This window comes from Notamacropus eugenii, chromosome 4 (assembly GCF_028372415.1).
Source record: "Notamacropus eugenii isolate mMacEug1 chromosome 4, mMacEug1.pri_v2, whole genome shotgun sequence".
NCBI lineage: Eukaryota > Metazoa > Chordata > Mammalia > Diprotodontia > Macropodidae > Notamacropus > Notamacropus eugenii.
The window spans coordinates 318,680,594-318,699,460 of NC_092875.1; the positions used below are offsets into that span (position 1 = coordinate 318,680,594).

An 18,867-nucleotide genomic window follows, 5' to 3' on the forward strand; every position below is an offset into this window, starting at 1 on the left:
AAATCGATAAATCACTCTGGGAGATACAGGAGCCTCAGGGTTGTTGCTTAGAAGAGAAACTGTTACTATTGACATTCACTCTAAGCCCTGAAGTGTCCAAAAACAGCCATTGAGTTGATGTTGGACAGGGACCCATTGTTCAATCCATGGACTTCAGAGTGCACTGGGTCTCAAAGGTTTTAGGAGAGATAAGAAAGAAAGAAGAGAGGAGAGGAGAGGAGAGCAGAAGAGAGGAGAGGGGAGGGGAGGGGAGGCGACAGGGGAGGAATCTAACCAATGTAACCCAAATTAACTGAAAGAAAGGGAGATGGCTAGGTTGAAAGGATGAGATGAGTTACCCAGCTACCTAGGTCCCCGTTTAGGCAGCTCAGTCTACTCACAGGTTGTGTTTGTCCTTCATTTTTGAAGAGGACCATGACATCAGAGAAATGATGACGTGACTTAAACTTGACTTTGTTTTGAGTGAGGGAGAAGGAAGGAGGAAGGAAGGTAGGAAGGAAGGGAGGGAGGGAGGGAGGGAGGGAGGAAGGAAGGAGAGTGTTCTATTGTCTATAGACATTAACTAGTGAGATTTTGATTGGGGGAGTAGACATGAATTGTATGGTCCTCAAAGGATGAGTCCTCCTCAAAGCAAGATTGATAATCATATGGGGGAGGGAGGGCTGGAAGTGACAGTGAGAATCCAGGAGTATTCCAACTCTCTCACTTTGACCAGTGTATCAAGGGGAATGAATTAAAGTGCAAACAGCCCTGGAAAGGCTGATCAGGGAGGTTGTGCTACTAGGGGGAAGGCTAGTTTTTGTGAAAGAAGATGGAATGAATGGGAAAGGAACAGATTTAAGACAATTCAAGTTCATTGCCTATGAAGCAGGAATTCCAGAGGGCACAGTGGAAGGGGTCACTTGAATTTGGTTGGGACTTTGTTGTGGGTGAGTTAAGAGGGATGGGAGTGAGGAATTGGGTAGTATGGGATGGGGAATGGGGTTTATATGATGACCTACAGGGGTTCAGAATCATTGATTCTGGGATGGTATGATTAGGTGGGAGTTTGTTAATCATAAGTGAAAAGTGCCACTCCTCTTCCCACTGAACATTGAAGATCAGGCAAATAACCCACATAATAGGATGGAAGGAGCCAGGATTCTGTCTCACTCTCCCTTCTCTCCTCTTCATTTCTTATATGCCATTTCTTCCATTAAGCCATAGCTAAAGTTGCCCCCTCCCCCCACCATTATGCAGTTATCTCATTACATTGTAGTGTGTCTTTTGTCTCTTTTTGTATCCCTACAGCTTAGCACAGTGCCTGACACTTAGTAGGTACTTATTTGTTAAATGATTGTAGTTAAGTCACAATCATCATAAGCTTCTTTTTGATACTAATTTTCAGTTCATCAGAGACAATCCAGTTCCAGATCTCATAGCCACGGGACCATTAAAGTGGAAAAATATGATCACCTTTTCTGACCTCCATGCCTCCTCCTCAGGTGAATGTGTCCTTTTCCTTTTCAAATTTCTCCTAGTAATTTTGCCTGGACCTGGAAGCCTTTGACAATGTCAATCACTGTCTTCTCCTGAGTACTTTCTCCCCACAAGGTTTTTGTGACACTGCTTTTCTACAAGTTCTTTTCCAACCTGGCCAACTACTCCTTTTCAGTCTCCTTTGCTTGATTTTTCTCCTAGACATGCCTACTAAGTGAATGCCCACGTGCACACTCGCACGCGTCTGCACACACACACACACACACACACACACACACACACACACACACACACAAAGGCTTTGTACTGAGTCCCCTTCACTTCTCCCTCTATACTGTTTTATTTGGTGATCTCATAACTCACATAAATTCAATTATCATCATTATTCAGATGATTCTCCAATCTCTTATGCTATTATCGATAGCTTATCAGATATCTGCAACTAGATATCCCAAACTCAGCTTGTCCAAAACAGAACTCTATCTTTCTTGCTGAGCCCTGTTCTCTTCCCAGTTTCCCTGTCCTTGTCAAGGGCACTGTCACCTAGTGCTACCCCTCATACAGAACACTCCATCTTTCAACTCTGTCTTTAATGATCACCCTCCTCATCTTAACTTTCTAGCTTCTTTGACTGTCTTCAAGACAGATTAAATCCCTACACTCCCTAAGAGTCATCCTTGTTTTTTCCAAAATTCTCATGCCTTGGCCCTGAGATCACTTGCCATTTGTTATATCTGTCTTGAATATACATAATTTTATTCATGTTGTCTCCCTTAGGCAAGTGGTGGTCCAGTGGATAGAGCACTGGGCCTGGAGGCAGGAAGACCTGAGTTCAAATATGGACTCAGATTCTTAGTAGCTATATGACCCTGGGCAAGTTACTTAATCTATTTGCCCAGTTTCCTTAGCTTTAAAATGGAGATAAAATATCACCTTTCTTAAAAAGTTATTGTGAGAATCAAATATGACAGTATTTGTAAAAAAACATTTAGCAGAGTGCCTGGCACATAGTAAGTACTAATATAAATGCTTATTCCCTTTCCCTATTAGAATGTTTGCTCCCTGAAGGCAGGGATCACCTTTCTTTTTTGTTTGTTTATTATAAACTTACTACTTAGCACAATGATTAGCACATTTTGTTGTTGTTCTTCTGAGCCTTGATGTCCCCATTTGGAGTTTTCTTGGCAAAGACACTGGAGCGGTTTGTCATATCCTTCTCCAATGGAACCATTGGATCCATTTTGTCAGGCAATCTGAGGTTGAGTGATTTGCCCAGGGTCAAATAACTAGGAACTGACTGAGACTGAATTTGAACCAGGGTCTTCCTGGCTCCAGGCCCATTGTTCTATCCACTGAGTCACCAGATACCTATACTTGGTATATAGTAAGGATTTAATAAATGCTTGTGGCTTACCTACTTGAAAAAAAAGTACATTCTTAATGCCCATGGGTCTAATGGAAATACAACAAACAATAGCTTTATTGACATTGTTTATTTATATTTGTTTGCCATTTCAATTACATCTTTGTGCTGATATTAGAAATCTATATAATATATATTAACATATAGTTTAATTTTCCTTCAAAAGGATTTTCTTTATATATTTTAGCTATGCTAATTGAGTTGATGAAGGAGGATATTTTCCAACCATTAATAGCAGAAAATAATGACTGAATACATTATTAGCAAGCCAGTTTTCCTATTGGCAGACTGTGGCTTCATTAGTTTTATACTCAGGTAAGTGGCAGTTAATATTTATAAAATATCATATTATAAAATAATAAATAACGACAAATCTATAGTCTACAATAAGCTTACAGTGGACAGTCAAGTCAATGCTCATCCAGTTCAAGTGTGCAAATTATTCTTTCCACTTGTATTAAAGCAACTAGAGCAATTAATCATTTCTAATCTACAAAACTTGCCCAGAGAAACAGGAACATGATGAAGAGCCTCTGGGCTTTTGGACTGCTAGATAACAGTTTTGAGGTTTGCTGCTCATGGTGTAAGATCCTGTGCAAAGACAGAATGTTTCTATTTTAGGGGGAGCAGAATCTGCCAAAGAAAAGGATAGTATTGGTTTTGTTATGCCTGATAAAGAAAAGGAAAGGATGATCTGCCACAAACTGCAGTCCCATATAGCCAGTTCTTCCCGTCATGACACCCCCGGTGCCAGCAGCTGCCTCCGTTCCCTCTTCATTGACATCTACTGCAGCTTGGTGGAACACTTGGGACAGAAAGAGATCATTTCTCTCCGATATGCCTGAAAAATTGGCTTCACTTCTGCTAAAGGCATCTTTCATTCCCATGCTCTGCAGGATGGACTTGAGTTCGTAATTCTTTTCCAACTTGAACTTGGGCAGGAAAACGTGAATATCATTACTCTCCATTGTGGCTTTTTTGATCCACTCATTAAGTTTTTTGTAGGTTATTTCTTTTTCTAGCTGCAGAAATAAAAATAAACACAAGGCATATCAATAAGGTTTTTTAAAGTCATTTAATTCCAGTAATAAAAACATGTTTCTCTTCTACTTGAAATGATTTTAGCCTAGTCATCATAGGAATGAAAATGAGATTTAATATAGCCTTGTAAAAATATTTGCAGGACAATGGAATTTGTAGCATTTTTCAAGGCATTTTATTTAATGTTTTGGATAAGAGTTTCAGTTTAAATTAATTTCACATAGCATGGTTTATATATCTCTATGCACACATTTTCTAAAAATAGAAGTGACCATCTTATGAAAAGTACTTTTGGCATCAGCCACTAATGATTAAAGTCTTAATTTCCTTACCAATTCCAAGCCAGTGGAAGAGTCAGCAATCTCATCAGGAAGCAGGACAAACATGCTGACATCGCCAGCATATGGGAGTTCCAGAATCTGAGCCTTCAGCTCCTTTATGTAGCCAACATGCAACTTGGCTTGTAAGTGCATCATCTCTACAGGTTTACGCTCAGTCTAATGTACAGCAAAGAGAAACAGGATGTTTGAGAATTGGCATATAAATGAAACACTTGATAATATTAAACATCTTTTCCTTACACTTCTCTGATGAAAGTCTGACTGATGTCAGAATCTGTAGGGACTTCATACAAGCTTATAGAGTTAAGAGATGTTCTTCCATAGAGAAGTAGTCAGGTGTCATAGAAGACAGAGTGCTAGACTTGGAATCAGGAAAATCAAGTTCAAATTTGGCCTTAGGCCATACACTTATCAGTTGTGTGACTCTATACAAGTTATTTAGCTTCTGGTCACTTCAGTATCTCTTTTTTAAAAAAAAGATTATATTATTTTTTAATTTGGGGGATAAAGCAAATGTTTCCATAAAAAAGATGATTGCACATGAAATTGCAAATCTATTGTACAGAGCGTTCTATTCCTTTTAAATATATAATAAAGTTATCATGCATTTTTTTCTTTCCTTTCCCCTAGAAATACCTACCATCAAAATGTAATAAGAACCTCTACATTCCCAGGTTACTATAAAGATAAAATAAGATATTTTTTAAATGCTCTGTAAACCTTAAAGTGCTATATAAATGCCAGCTATTGAATAAGTTTTGAAAGAAAATTTTCAAATTACCAATGGTCATATGAGGTGTATTCAAATAAATGCAACTTTGAGGTGTCACTTTATACCCACCAAGTTGGCAAAAATAGAAAAATTCAATGTTGGAGGGACTGTGAAAAGACACTTATGCTAATTCATTACTGGTGAAGCTATGAATTAGTCTAAGTATTCTGGAGAAAAAATTGAACTATGCAACAAAAGTTATTTAATTGTTCATGTAATTTGACCTAATAATCTCAAAACTGGGTTCATATTTTGAGGAAGGCTAATGGCAGTAAGAAAAGACCCATGGGAAAATCAAAATGTTCACAGCAGCATTATTTGTAATGACAAAAAAAAATAGAAAAAATTGTGGAATGATTATTGTAGTTATAATAAAATATTATTTTACTTGAAATTCTGCAGAAGTTGTAAAGAATTGTAAAATGTGAGAAAAACAGAGTCAAAAGAACATATTAACAAAGACTACAGCTATGTAGATGAAGACAATATAATGATACAACAAAGCTCCAGTCAAAAACATGTGACAATGTGGGGATATCAAATGACTGAGGTCAAAAGGCATATCTTGCCTTTCTGTGTACAGAGAACTAGAAAAATTAAAAGTGACATACACTGTTAGTCATAATGATGAAGTGAGTTCTTTCTGGGGGAATTTTTCTGGGTGTTTATTGAGTAGTATTTGTTGTGTCAAACCAAAATGTGTCCATTAAAAAAAAACCAATAAAAAAGAATGTGAAATTGGACTGACGTGTAAATGAACCACGTTATTACAGATGTCAAGAGATGGTCTAACTAGAGGTAATCAATTAGAGTTGGTAAATAGGCAGGTTATATGAAGACTCCCAGGTTTAAGAAGGGACAAATTTCTGCTTTCATAGAACAAAGAAAATGTCTCATTTATTACCAATACTTAGTATGATGGTAGACTTTTACTGTATAACACTTGGAAGATTGAAATTAAAATCAATTCAATACTCTAATGCAAAATGTGCATTTACCAAAAAGACTATTTTATGGAGAACTTGCATGTGGCAGGCAATCACATGGTGGTCAGAAGAAGCACTACAAGGACACTTTCAAAGTCTCTCTCAAGAACTTTGGATGTGATTGTGCAACATGGCACAGGACCGCTCAGCTTGGCATGCTCACATCAGAAAGGGTGCTGTGCTCTCTGAGCAAAGCAGAAATGAGACAGAACAAAGGAAACATAGGATGCTCCTATGTGGATACTTCCCAAATGTTCACATGGACTATCTGTGGTAGAGCATCCTGAGCTCATGTTGATCTGATCAGCTACAGTCGGACACACTAAAACTTGACTTTATCATGGTGATGTCATTTTGGTCTTTGAGAATGAAGAACAACAACCAACTACTGTATAACACTTGGAAGATTGAAATTAAAATCAATTCAATAGACATAATTAATTGCCTATATAAAAAGTACTAGAAGTGCATTTTGTTTTATTTTCTTTTGCTTTTAATGGATACCACCCTGACTTCAAGGCAGTTATAATCTTTCTATAGGAGCAGGGAGATGCATATACAAATATCTACAACACATGTCAGAAGGTATCAAATTTGTAGAATGAACTAGATGATGTCAAAGGCCACTTCTGTCTCCAAGTTTTGTGAAAAGTGCGCAAGAGAGGTCAAGCTAAATTCTCGAAGGAGAGATTGCTTCAAGTTGGAAGGATCATGAACAGCTTTAAGGAAGATATGGCACCTAACTGATCCTTGAAGGACAGGGATTAGGGGATTTCAACAGTCCAAGATGGGGAAGGGGGATTTAATTCAGGGATAGGGGGGTTGGGGAAACATGAATAAAGTCAAGGAGAATCAACGAGAAGCCAATATTGTACAACTAGGGAATAATTGGGTTGTTCTCCATCTGCCTTACTCCATTTTCCAATCTGTAGGTTATAATAATGTGATGTGAAAACTTATCATATTTTCTCATACCAAGGTCACTCGAAAAGGTTGTGGTCTCTTTGCTTTACTCTGGAATGGAGTTTTCCATTTTCCTTTGAAGTAAACAGCATTTACCAGGACCAACCTGGTCTCATCATTCACAGACCCCTCAGGTAACAGATCTGGAATTTTACCTGTAGAGAAGGATATACATTTAATGAATTATCATAATAATCATCATCTCATTCTTCTTATCTCTTTTCCTATAGTTCAGATGGAAATGGTTTTGATGGGGATGGGATCTAAACCCCCAAAAGGAAAAGACTATGTCTTTGGGATCTGGACCCCCAAAAGGAAAAACCCTGTAGCCCAGGTCCCTGGTGTTTGCCTGGTGCAATCAGGCCTTTCCAGTTAATTAATTGCCCTTTCATTGTCTGCATCTAGTCCCACCCTAGACCACCACTCCCTCAATTCCATCTAGACCCCTTCTCTGTTCCCACAGATTTCTGTATATAAGATCCATCTTGCCTCCATTAAAATGCTCAGATTCAGTTCAGCCTGCTTGTCAATACAAGCATCACAAATGCTCAGATTCTTCAAGAGTCTGGCCATTGCTCAGATTCCTCAAGAGGCTGGCCAGTGCTCACATTCCTTAAGAATCTGGCTAATGCTCAGATTCTCTAAGAGTCTAGCCCATATGGCAGAATTTTTTAGAATCACTCCTACCTTCTATCAGTGTTCTAATAAACCTTGTTTTTGGCTGAAAGAAGGTTTGGGTCAAATTCATTCAAGGTTGGACTTGTGTGTCGCTATTTCAGGATCTCAGCACCTCTAAACCCTGAACTGTTCTAAGACAAGTCATTCTTTTGCCATTATTATTTTGTATTTAATGTTTTAGGAACTATCATGAACGTTACTGTCTTTTGTAATAAAATAAGAGTATTAGCATACACACTCATCTTATTCAGGCTCATTGAAAACAAAAGATAATTCCAATGGTAGGATTAAGAGGGTGACTGACGTGCTGTATTCTTTTTATCCTCGTTTTCTTTTCTTTTGCTAGGTCTTTATGATTTGAAAGAGTTTTACTCCATATAGTTTGGAAATTCTGCATATTGGGGATGACAAATTGTTCCTACATTTTTATGGATCAGTGTTATGCCTGGGCAATTATGGGCAACAGCTTTGTGTGTAATGATGTCCTAGTTCCAGGGCATCTAGTTAAATTATCAAAGGAATCTAAGGGCTTGCATTTGTAGTGCAGGGATTTGTTGTCTGTTAGTTTGTAAAGGATGGTGAGCTTCTGGTGTATAATTCTAGCCCCTAGCCTTGTCTTTCTAAGTAATTGTTAGATGCTAAATTTTTGCAACATGAAAATGGAAGATAAATTAGCTGTGTTCTCTTGAGTATTCAATTCAAATTCAAAGAGACTGTTTAAATTTTGCAAAGCTTTTCACAGTACCCTTCTCTCAACCCTTGAAATCAAAGATGTTCTCCAGGTTTGGTTTGGTTTTTTAGTTTGTTAAATCCCAGAAAAAGTGAGAAAAAAAGGTATTTTAAGGTTTTGTTTCTCCATTCAATTTGGAAAGGCAACTTTAACTGCAATGAAGGTTGTATCCCCACATTTTTGTTGTTGAAACAGGGTATCTAGAAAGGAGGAAGTGAGAATTCCTTCAAGAGCACATTCTTTACCTCCCAAAACTGACCTCTTGGCACCAATGGCAGAGATAGATCATTAGTCATAAACTGACAAAGACCTGGATTAGGGCAGTGGAAGTGGGATTATAATGGAATAAATAAGATATAACTCACCAATATAAATGATTAGATGACTAATTATGAATCACCTAATCAAGGAGTTAATACCTAATAAGGGAGGAAATTTTTTAAATGTCTCTAAACTTATTTTTGTAATTTCCCTTCTTCATATTTCACCTAAGTCACTCAAGATGTGATTTAAGCCGTTTATTTCCCTTGTTCTAGCTGGTGGAAATGGAAAATGGTGATGATCATGATGGTCATCAGCAGGCCATGTATGAAAACTTTGAATTCACCTTTTAGCATTTCTTTTTCCAAGCTAAATAATCCCAGTCCTTTGCAAATTCCAAAAGCACACAAATAGTCATTTTAGAATTTGTTTCACAGGATCAAAACTATTTTCATAATAATACTAATATTTTATTATATTAAAACACTCCTCCTTTTTCTATCTACATGTCTGTGTGGGCCACATTTTCTTCTTATGCTTCAACCCAAACATGTTATAACAGTTTAAATGCAGAAGTAAATTTGGGGTGCAGCTGTGTTTCTTTTGGGGCAGCTAGGTGGTACAGTGGATAGAGTACTGGGCCTGCAGTCAGGAAGGCTCTAGTTCAAATGTGATCTCAGACACTAGCTGTGTGACCTGGTGCAAATCACTTAATGCTGTTTGCCTCAGTTTCCTCATTATCAAATGAGCTGCAGAAGGAAATTACAAAGCGCTCCAGTACCTTTCATATAACTTAACAACAATAAGTGTTTCTTTTTAAGCCACACTTAAAAGTGATTTTCAAAAGTATGCAAAACTCTGCTTTTCTCACTGATTATTTTTTGTTTTCAAAAATAGATTTAAAAAAACAAATGTGTTGTTTATGTTAACATACAATAGGTTTATTATAATTTTAAATGAACTAATAAAAGAATACTTGAAATGTATCAATTTCCATTTCAATGTAGTAAATATTGATAGATATAACTTACATAAATAAAAGCTCTTTGGGCTTTTCAAAAGATTAAAGGTATCCTGAAATGAAAATGTTTAAGGACTACTACTTTGAATAAAAAATTTATACTACAATATTTACCAAAAGAAACAAATATGGAGTTGGTCTTTGTTTTTCAGTTCAGCCAATCAACTGATCATTCATTAAAGTCCTGCTATATACCGGTACTATGCCGGGGATCAGGAAAACACATACAAAGAACAAAACAATTCTTGCTTGCTAAACGTTTACTTTCTAAATTCAACCACATCTAAATTATAAAAGCAGGCTTTTTACAGTTGTCAAAGTGGTATAGCAGCACTTAACACAGTGCCTGGCACAACAGTAGGTGCTTAATAAATGCTTATTTCCTTCCTTCCTATTAAGCCCCTGTTAAGAGCAGGGCATCATGCTTGCGTAGAGGCAAAAAACCCAAACTCCCCTGGCTCTAAAGAAATTTACATTTTACTGAGGGAAGTCTGTTGAACTAAATTAAATGTCAAAGGGGTGAGAGCCAACTTCAGATGTATAAAAATGTCAATGAGTTGTAGTTTTTTACCTGGAAAGACGTTACTATGAGAATTTTCCTACCTTTTGTCTGAGTTTCAACCCAGGAATTGATCTCCTTTCTAGCTTCATTTGCATCTTCTCTAAAGTTAGCAAGTTGTGGTTCTGCAGAATAATATTCCTTGCAACGCTTCAGGTATTCCTTAAAAGTAAGAACATCTCAGGGTTTATACAATTTTTACCTGATTAGGCCAGAAATATAACTGCAAATCCTGAACCTGTTAGGTTAGGAGCTTTGAGAATTATGCCACAAATGTCTGCTAAGGTTGGTTAGAAGTGAGGATGGCAAAGACCGCATGAAACCAGGTAGCATTCTGGGAAGCTGGCTGCAGAGATCTTTCCCCTAGAAATCTAAATGTCTCCTTCCTCTTTCCCCCTCCTCATCCACTGTTTTTGACTGTAACCGCAACCACACCAGTATTCATATAGTTGAGGCACTGTGCTAAGCACTTTTACATAGATTATCTACTTTGATGGTCCCAACAAAGTTGGAAGGTAGTTGCTATTATTATCTCCATTTTACAATTAAAGAAACAGAGTCAAAAAAGGAGGCAAATGAATCGCCTAGGGTCACACAGCTAGTATATACGGTCTCTCTGCACTAGCACTGTACTAGCTGCTTTTCTTGATTTTCTGCCTTGGATTCTCAGCATTATAGAGGGGAAGGGAGATTATGCGTGGGAGAGCTAAGCAAGAACAATGCCCTTCTGGATCTCTTACTATTTGCCATGTGTAATGACTACAGTCAGGAGAAGAAGTAATTTGGGCACAGGTTACCAGCTGCCATTGCCAAGGGGATCATGGGGGCTTGGGGAGAAGACAGCCTTAGAGAACCTTGGGCAGCTCTGGTCACCTCCTAAAAAGGTTGAGAAAGCTATGCTTTCTTTACTCATGTTTATTACGATTAAAGGCATGAGAATGTCAGAGTTTATTTCTTAGAACTGATATCAGTAAAAGGCTCTTACAAGGCTAACAAAAACAAAGACATTCCAAATAAATTACATCTAAGTATGTCTGTCAGGACATTAGTCAGTAGATGGCATGGTTACAAAAACTATTATTTGTATGTAATGAATTTAGTAATCCAAAAGGCTTTTTCATGTTTTTCATAATTTGATGATTTTTATATTTTCATACCAAAATACAGAAATGAAAATAACAGTATGATACATAAAATATAAAAGGAAACTCTGCTGACTTTACCCATTCTTAGATGCATAGGATGGGGACTGAACCTGTGATTTCACTCTTATAGGCAACTCACCAGTAAGGAAATACCCTCTACCAAAGCAGGTTAGCACCTTCCCTACAAGGTGTAGACTTAGAAAGTAATATTTTAAAGTTAAGTGATCTGTCCAAGATTCCACAGCCCTTATGTATCAGAAACAGATATTGAACCTAGGTCTTCTGGGCTTTAAGATTAGTTCTTTGCCCATTATTTTACACTGCCTAGCATAATCTAGAAATACTCAAATATAAAAAGTTGGAAAATTATTTTATATATCTGTGTTAGTTTAACCCTACAGTTGAATGAAAGACTGTAGAAAACACTGAATCAAATAGGTTGAAAGTTTCTCAGACAAACTCATGACTAGAACAAAATTTTTGGAGGCCACAAGTATTAATTTCCCCTAAAACACATCTCATATAGTCCTGTTTTTTTCCCTTCCCTTTTCTATGTCCAGGTGACTAGACATTTCTGTTGGATAGGCTTCACTTACTTCCTTGAATCCTGAAGACCTCTCTCCAAAGAGCTTATTGGCACTTTCAAGAAGATAATTATCTGAAGGTTGGTTGATAGCAGCACCGAGAGCCTTGAAGGAGGAATGGGTATTATTTCCAGCTTGGGCCTTTAAAAACAAAGAATGAAGAAAAAGAGGAAAAAGAAAGAAGAAATTCTTTTCAGTGACTCCATGACTTTTCTTGAGTTGAACAGAAAAGTTTATGTTAATTTATTTTTCAGAGATATCTTCCCTTAGTATATTTTGGCAAGATTATGATATAGTGAAATAAAGTTTGAAAATATGCTCATTGAAGTTATGGTTTGGGACCTTACTGTATAATGCAGGACAAACCTTGAGTCAGATGCAATAAGGGCAGAGGACACCCATGAAAATAAAAATTAGGACTGTTTCAAAACCACATAGATTATTTATATCCCTTGGGAGCCTCTAAGTACCTTGAAGCTATACCCTATTGAATAGCTAGATAGCCTAAGCAAGCTTTTTCCTCTTCTGTTGGGATCCAGTTCCAATTAAACAAACACTGAGTACAGGAGATCTGCCTCACAGAATACCAAAGAGTTGCCTTATAAATTACAGGTCTCAGCTTGGGGTCTCTATAAATAAATAGGATTGATGCTCCAATCACAGCCTATGGGAGGTGGGACCCCTTTCACCAGTTCTGTGGCAATCACAGAAAATTCTAGGGTATTAATATCTTTCTTTCTTCCTTTCTTTCTTCTCTTTCTTTCTTAATCACATTTAAAGCTACAAAAGATTACAGATCTAGAGCCAGCGGGGACCTTAGAGACCATCTTCTCTGCCTTCTTATTTGATAACTGAGGACATTTAGGTCCAGGGAAGTTGCAATTTGCCCAGTGTTATGCAGAGGCAGGATATGAACTGTTTCTTTGACTCCAGAATCAGTGCTTTTTCCACTATCACACACTGCCTCCTTTTGAGGTCTTTTCATCCAAAGCACTTTGTTTTGAAGATGAGGAACCTGAAGCCCATAGAGGGGAAGTGACTTGCTTAATGCTGCACAGATGGTAAATTGCAAAATTGGGATTGGATTGCAGGTCCTCTGATTCCAAATCTAGGCTTCTCCCCACTGCCTGAAGGAATGCATCACAAAGCATCCTCTGCTGCCTCAAGCAGCCTGGAGTTCCCAGAAATGGTTCAGCAGCAACATGTCAGGGCTCTCAGAAAGGTGATGATGGGTAAGGATTCCTAAGGAGACCCACTGGAGCTGGTCATATTCATCAAAATGCTAACAGGAGCAAACTCTTCCACCTTGTCCTTGTGCCTCATCTGTCTAGCCAAGACCAAGCATTGGAGCCAAAATACTGACATAGAAAACATAAGAGGGAATTGGAGATGCTGCCTTTGCATAGAATACCTGAACTCTACACTTACTAAAATCCCTCCTTCTATCTGATCCTTTTCCTCTTATTTAGAGTACCTTCTTTTATGTGGATTGTTTCCAATTTATCCTGTATTATAGCTTGTTTGCATATAGTTGTTTGTGAGGTGTCTCACCAATTAGGTTATGATGTCCTCAAAAGCAGGGAATATCTTTTTATTTAATATTTCATTTTCCCCAGTTATATGTAAAGACAATTCTAAACATAAATTCCTTTATAAGATTTTGAATTTCAAATTTTCTCTTTCCTTCCCTTAGCACTTCCCCCAGAAAGTGAGCAATTTGACATAGGTTATACATATTCAAGCACGTAAAACATATTACTATATTCATCATGCAGTGAAAGAAGACATAGACCCAAAGGGGGAAAACATTTAAAAAGTACCAAAAGTGAAAAATAGTATGCTTTGATCTGCATTCAGACTCCATCAGTTCTTTCTCTGAAGCTGGATAACATTTTTCATCATGAGACCTTTGGAATTATCTTGGATTATTGTGTTGTTTAGAATAGCTAACTCATTCACAGTTGATCATCATGCAATATTGTTGTTACTGTGTACAGTGTTTTCCTGGTTCTGCTTACTTAGCATTGCGTCAGTTCATATAAGTCTTTCCAGGTTTTTCTGATGGCATTATGCTCATCATTTCTTATAGCATAGTAATGCAGGAAATATCTGTTGCCTTTCTTCGTATATTTCTTTATGGCATATAAACAGGCATTTAATATGTTAACTGCCTGATTAAATATTACCCATGTGATCTTGGAAAAGATATTTATTCTCACTGGGCCTCAATTTCCTGATCTATAAAATGAGGGGATGAGACTGGCAGATCTCAAAGACTCCTTCCTGCTCTAAGTCTCTGGTTCTAGGACACAAGATTCAGAAAACAAGGGCATTTTATGCAAAGAGGACCTCTTTCCTCCCCTCCATGTCCAAGGCACCCTGACTTTCTAGACTTTGTATGGCCCTCAACCTCTTTTTACCATCCCTGAGTCCCAAAACACTCTTGGACCCACAGAGACCTCACTATCAAAGTATATTAGTAGTTCCAGCTTTTTACTCTCCCAAAAGATTTTTTTTTGTTTTTTGGTTTTCAATTGCTGATGGTAGCACTTGTCTCCTTCTAGCCATTGTTTTCAAAGTAAGCCACTTCATCTGACTGGGAGGCTGTGGAATATTGGATTGGAAAGAGTACTGGATTGTGATCTGGGTCTGGCTCCTGGCCATGCCACTTGTTGCCTATGCGACCCTGTAAAAGCCCTTTCACCACTTGTCCCTCAGTGTCATCTCTGAAATGAGAGGTTTGGACTATATGAGCTCTATGGTCTACCAGTTTTGAAAGCCTATGATCCTAAGACCACAGTAGAAAAATCTAGAGGAATCGAGAGACACACATGGGTTTTAACCCAGGCTGTCCCACAAACTAGCATTGTGATCCAGCCTTTCCAGGCTTCTGGTGCTTCATCTATAAAATGAGGATCAGATGATCTTCATTTATATTATTTAGATTGAAAGACTCTTCCAGTTCCAACTTACTATGAATCCAAGATGAATCACATTCAATGAAATATGAGATGTTCTCTCTTGGCCTTTTTTTTCTTTCCAAAGAATGGGCTACCTTTAGGCATACATGCATTAAAGTGCTTCATTGAAATGTCATTGGACATGGGACTAAAAATCTTCATTGGCCTTTCCTCTTTTAAACAAAAGGCAACATTTTAGATGTAATTCAGCAAGTACATGAGCATTTCATTTCCTAATTTGAACCTTGTATTACAAAATAATGTCTGTTAAGTTTCGTATACCACAAAAACACACAACCCTTGAGGTAATGGTACCAAAGTTCTGCTTGTCTATCTGTAATTGTATTGAACATATATTAAATGCTTATTATATGCAAAACAATATTCTGAGGACTGTGGGAGATACAAACATAGGAAAAAACAGAATGCCTGTCCTCCTGGAGCTTTTATGCATTTGTTAATTACAGAAACTGACAGGAGTCCTGAAACTGCTATGAAGTTGCTGTGTGTCCTGAGCAAGTCAGGTAAGGCCATATGACATATGCTACTTGAACATAAGGATTGTTGCTAGGATTTTCGTCAGTATAGTAAATTCCTAGATGAGAAAACTTTCCACTAATGTAGATTAATATCTTCTTCTAAGTTTATCATTCTGGAAAGTTGCCTTGAACTCTTTTTTTTAATTTTTTTTGAAGGTAATTGGGGTTGAGTGACTTGCCCAGGGTCACACAGCTAGTGAGTGTCTGAGGTCATATTTGAATTCAGGTTCTCCTGACTCCAGGGTTGATGCTCTAACCACTGTACCACCTAGCTGCCTCTAAATTGCCCAGAATTCTTAAGAGGTTAAATGACTTGCTCAGGGTCATGCAACCACTACGTGTCAGAGGAAGGACTTGAAACCCCATCTTTCTGGCTCTCAGGCAGCTCTCTATGCACTAAACCACAGTTTCTCTCACCTTTATGGTTTGCTGCTTACATTGTCACATTTGATCCATAAGACAACCTCACAGAGGCAGGTATCATAATTTTGTTCCCTCCATTTTATAGTCCCAAATTACAGCTGGGTAATAAGTGTCAAAAATGGAAAGTAAATTCAGGTCCTCTAACCCCAAATCTAATTCTCTTTTTTATTATACCACACCACTTCCTTATATCCTACTTTACTTCTTAGAGCCTTTGTTTTCCCATCTATAAAATGAGGACATTGGACCACATGATGAGTAAGGTTTCTTCATTCCAGCATTTTCTGTGGTCCTTTTGTGCCAATGGATGGATGGGATATAGGTGGGGGAGGGAAATGGTAAGCAAGAGGAAAGAAGAAGAAGAATCAGGGGAAAGAAAATGGAGAATTAGAGTGGAAGAGACAAACCAGAGGGGAGATGGCTACAACAGGAGGTACCTTCTGAATGGCCAGAGGATAGTGTTTCTTCTGGATCTGCTGCATCATTCCACAGTCTGTATCCTTATGTGTGGCCTGAGGAATGTCAACCTCATCTCCTCCGTCCTTATTGAACTGAAGTACCTGGGATCAGAATTAGAAGGGAGATGGATCCAGAGAAAAGTAAGCACATTATGTATTACTTCCTAAAAGACTCTGCTTAATATTATCCTTCTCTATAACTTAGTGTTTACTCCTATCTTTTTAAACCTAATGTTGTATTAGGAAAATAGTCACAGACATCTAACACCCATTTTTCTTTTGTACTCCTGGGAGAACCTGAGAAAAGTAGGCGAAGCTTATGTTTAAAGCTGCCTCCTCTGAGCCTAAACCAGTTGTCTGGTCCCTAGAAGTTTGCTCTTTCTGACCAGCCACACTCCAACCCTCACCCCCCTCTCACTCAGGCATCACTGATGCGCTTGAACCCTCAGCATTCGCAAACTATCCAGTGAAATTCACGTCTTGACGTTCTTCCTGGTAGGAAGGAAGTGAACCGATTTGAAAAATTTCTTCGTTGGTAAAATGAATAAATGACTGATATTTTAACCCAGGGACTTTGTGAGGCTTTCTTTAGTTGTCCAACACATTAGTGACTCCAATAATGAGAATTCCCAACCTCTAGAAGACAGGGGCATGGAGTTTTTTCATGTCAGGGGAAGACATTTGAGGGACTTCCAACAAGAATGTGCTGGAGTCAACTTCAACAGGGGAGAGACAATTATTTAGTTTTCAGCGTAAGCATTTACACCACAGAAATCAGCAAACACTACAAATTTGGGCTTGGTTTATTGTTTGGCTAATCATTTAAACTTAAGGAAATGAGGGAAAAATATCAATAATGCAAATTAAACTTAAAAATGTGTTGTGTATACTTTTTCTTTTCCCTGGAGAGATGGTTGTTAAACATTTTCTAGCACCCCCTTGCCCTCAAATTATACTTTATAGACTTTGGCCCACTATTTTTTATAGTGGGGCTGGTCCTGTTCCCTTCCTCTTGGGGTCCTTTTCCTGGTTCAATAAAAGAAACACTCCCCCTGAAAAGCTACTGCTTCCTGACTGCAATCAGAATTCTCTTGGAAAGAAATAGAAAGTAGATTAAGAAAAGCACCTGGATGATCAGAAGAATAGTAAGAATAAGAAATTCTCCATAGCTGAGCTGGTCCCTGGCCTCAGAAGAGACCTAAGAGTAGAACAGACTTTTCTTGCCCCCTTCTCTTCCTCCACCATATCCATAAAGTTGTATATGCAGTGGGTTTTTACAGTAACTCACTTTTTCTCTTTTGCAAGGAATAAATGAGACCAATAATGTTCAAATGTAAAAATAACTCTTTGCTGGAAATTAAAAAATGCCATTCTCTCAAAGTTTGTTCCAAAGATCTCAAAACCTTTTTACCATCACTGACTAACTATGAGACACATCATACACGAATACAATACTGTAAATGAACACACTGAAAGCATGCAAACACTGGTAAATCATAATGAACAATATGGGTCCTAGAGACCTAAGAGGGAGATTCACTTTTTTTTCTCAGATAGAAAGATGGCAGCTATGAATGTAGAGAAGGGTACACCAACTCACCAAAAAAAATTTAAGCAAACAAAATAGTTTACCCATCTGACACTATGGGAAGAACTCACTTGTGTGTGACAGAGGTTAAGGGGAAAAAAATGAATGGTTAAAAAAAGGTAGCAATAATATTTTTTCAAGATTTTAAAATTGTGCATATTTTACTCTGACTGATTTTCACATTGAAAATGAAGACCCTCATGTTACTTAAGCCTACATTATTTTCTGTTGAATTTCCTCATTTTTGTTAAGGGCAAAGGGAAGACACATTACAAAATGTTAGTGGTATAGGGACATTGTGCAAGTGATTTTGTGCAATTCCTGGTATTTAACCTAGAGCAAACATGAAGAAAGATTAAGTTTCAACATAAGTAGAAAAGTAGGGTCCATTCTAAATGAGTCACTGCATATTGGGGAAATTTTTCTTTTCCAGGAGCACTGTGTATTCTAGGAGAGAAGCAGGGCTGAATTGGAAACATACTTGGTATAGCTGGAAAATCTGTTTCTTCAGTTGAAAGAGTGAAATAGTTAAGTTTCATGGTGTGTCTGTAATTATTTAATATGTTAATTAGGTAACCCAAATGGGGTAATGAAGAGTCAGACATGACTAAAAAATGGCCGAAAAACTAATGAAGTAATGTTTATTCTTGGGTCACAAATCCAGAAAACAGTAGTGTTGATTCTAAACTTGTCCAAGTCATTCAAACCATGTCCTACGGTATGGCATAGTTAAGCTGATCATGCCCCTGTTCTCTGAGCATAGGCAGAGTTTGCTACATAAGGCTGCGTCCAACCCGCAAGAAACAATGAGCTTGAAACAAAATTATGTCAGAAATTTGCCTAGGGTTCACCCTAGTTTCTTTATCAGTAAAGTGGATATAAAGCTGCATTCTCTTCCTGCTTCTTAAGGTGACAA

The 18,867-nt window shown here is 37.8% G+C and overlaps 1 protein-coding gene across 1 annotated transcript in view; it reads right to left on the minus strand.

Moving 5' to 3' along the window:
* Positions 1-2,953: 2,953 nt before the first annotated feature.
* The window catches only part of SERPINB2 (serpin family B member 2), a 29,600-nt gene continuing 13,686 nt past the window's right edge, over positions 2,954-18,867 (minus strand). Inside the window, exons 3-8 of the mRNA XM_072605033.1 lie at positions 16,343-16,465; positions 11,996-12,124; positions 10,299-10,416; positions 7,018-7,160; positions 4,276-4,440; positions 2,954-3,924 (exon numbers count right to left, since the gene is read on the minus strand). Coding sequence (XP_072461134.1) covers positions 3,520-3,924; positions 4,276-4,440; positions 7,018-7,160; positions 10,299-10,416; positions 11,996-12,124; positions 16,343-16,465 — 1,083 coding nt within the window. The 3' untranslated portion in view covers positions 2,954-3,519. The remainder of the gene's footprint in view (positions 3,925-4,275; positions 4,441-7,017; positions 7,161-10,298; positions 10,417-11,995; positions 12,125-16,342; positions 16,466-18,867) is intronic.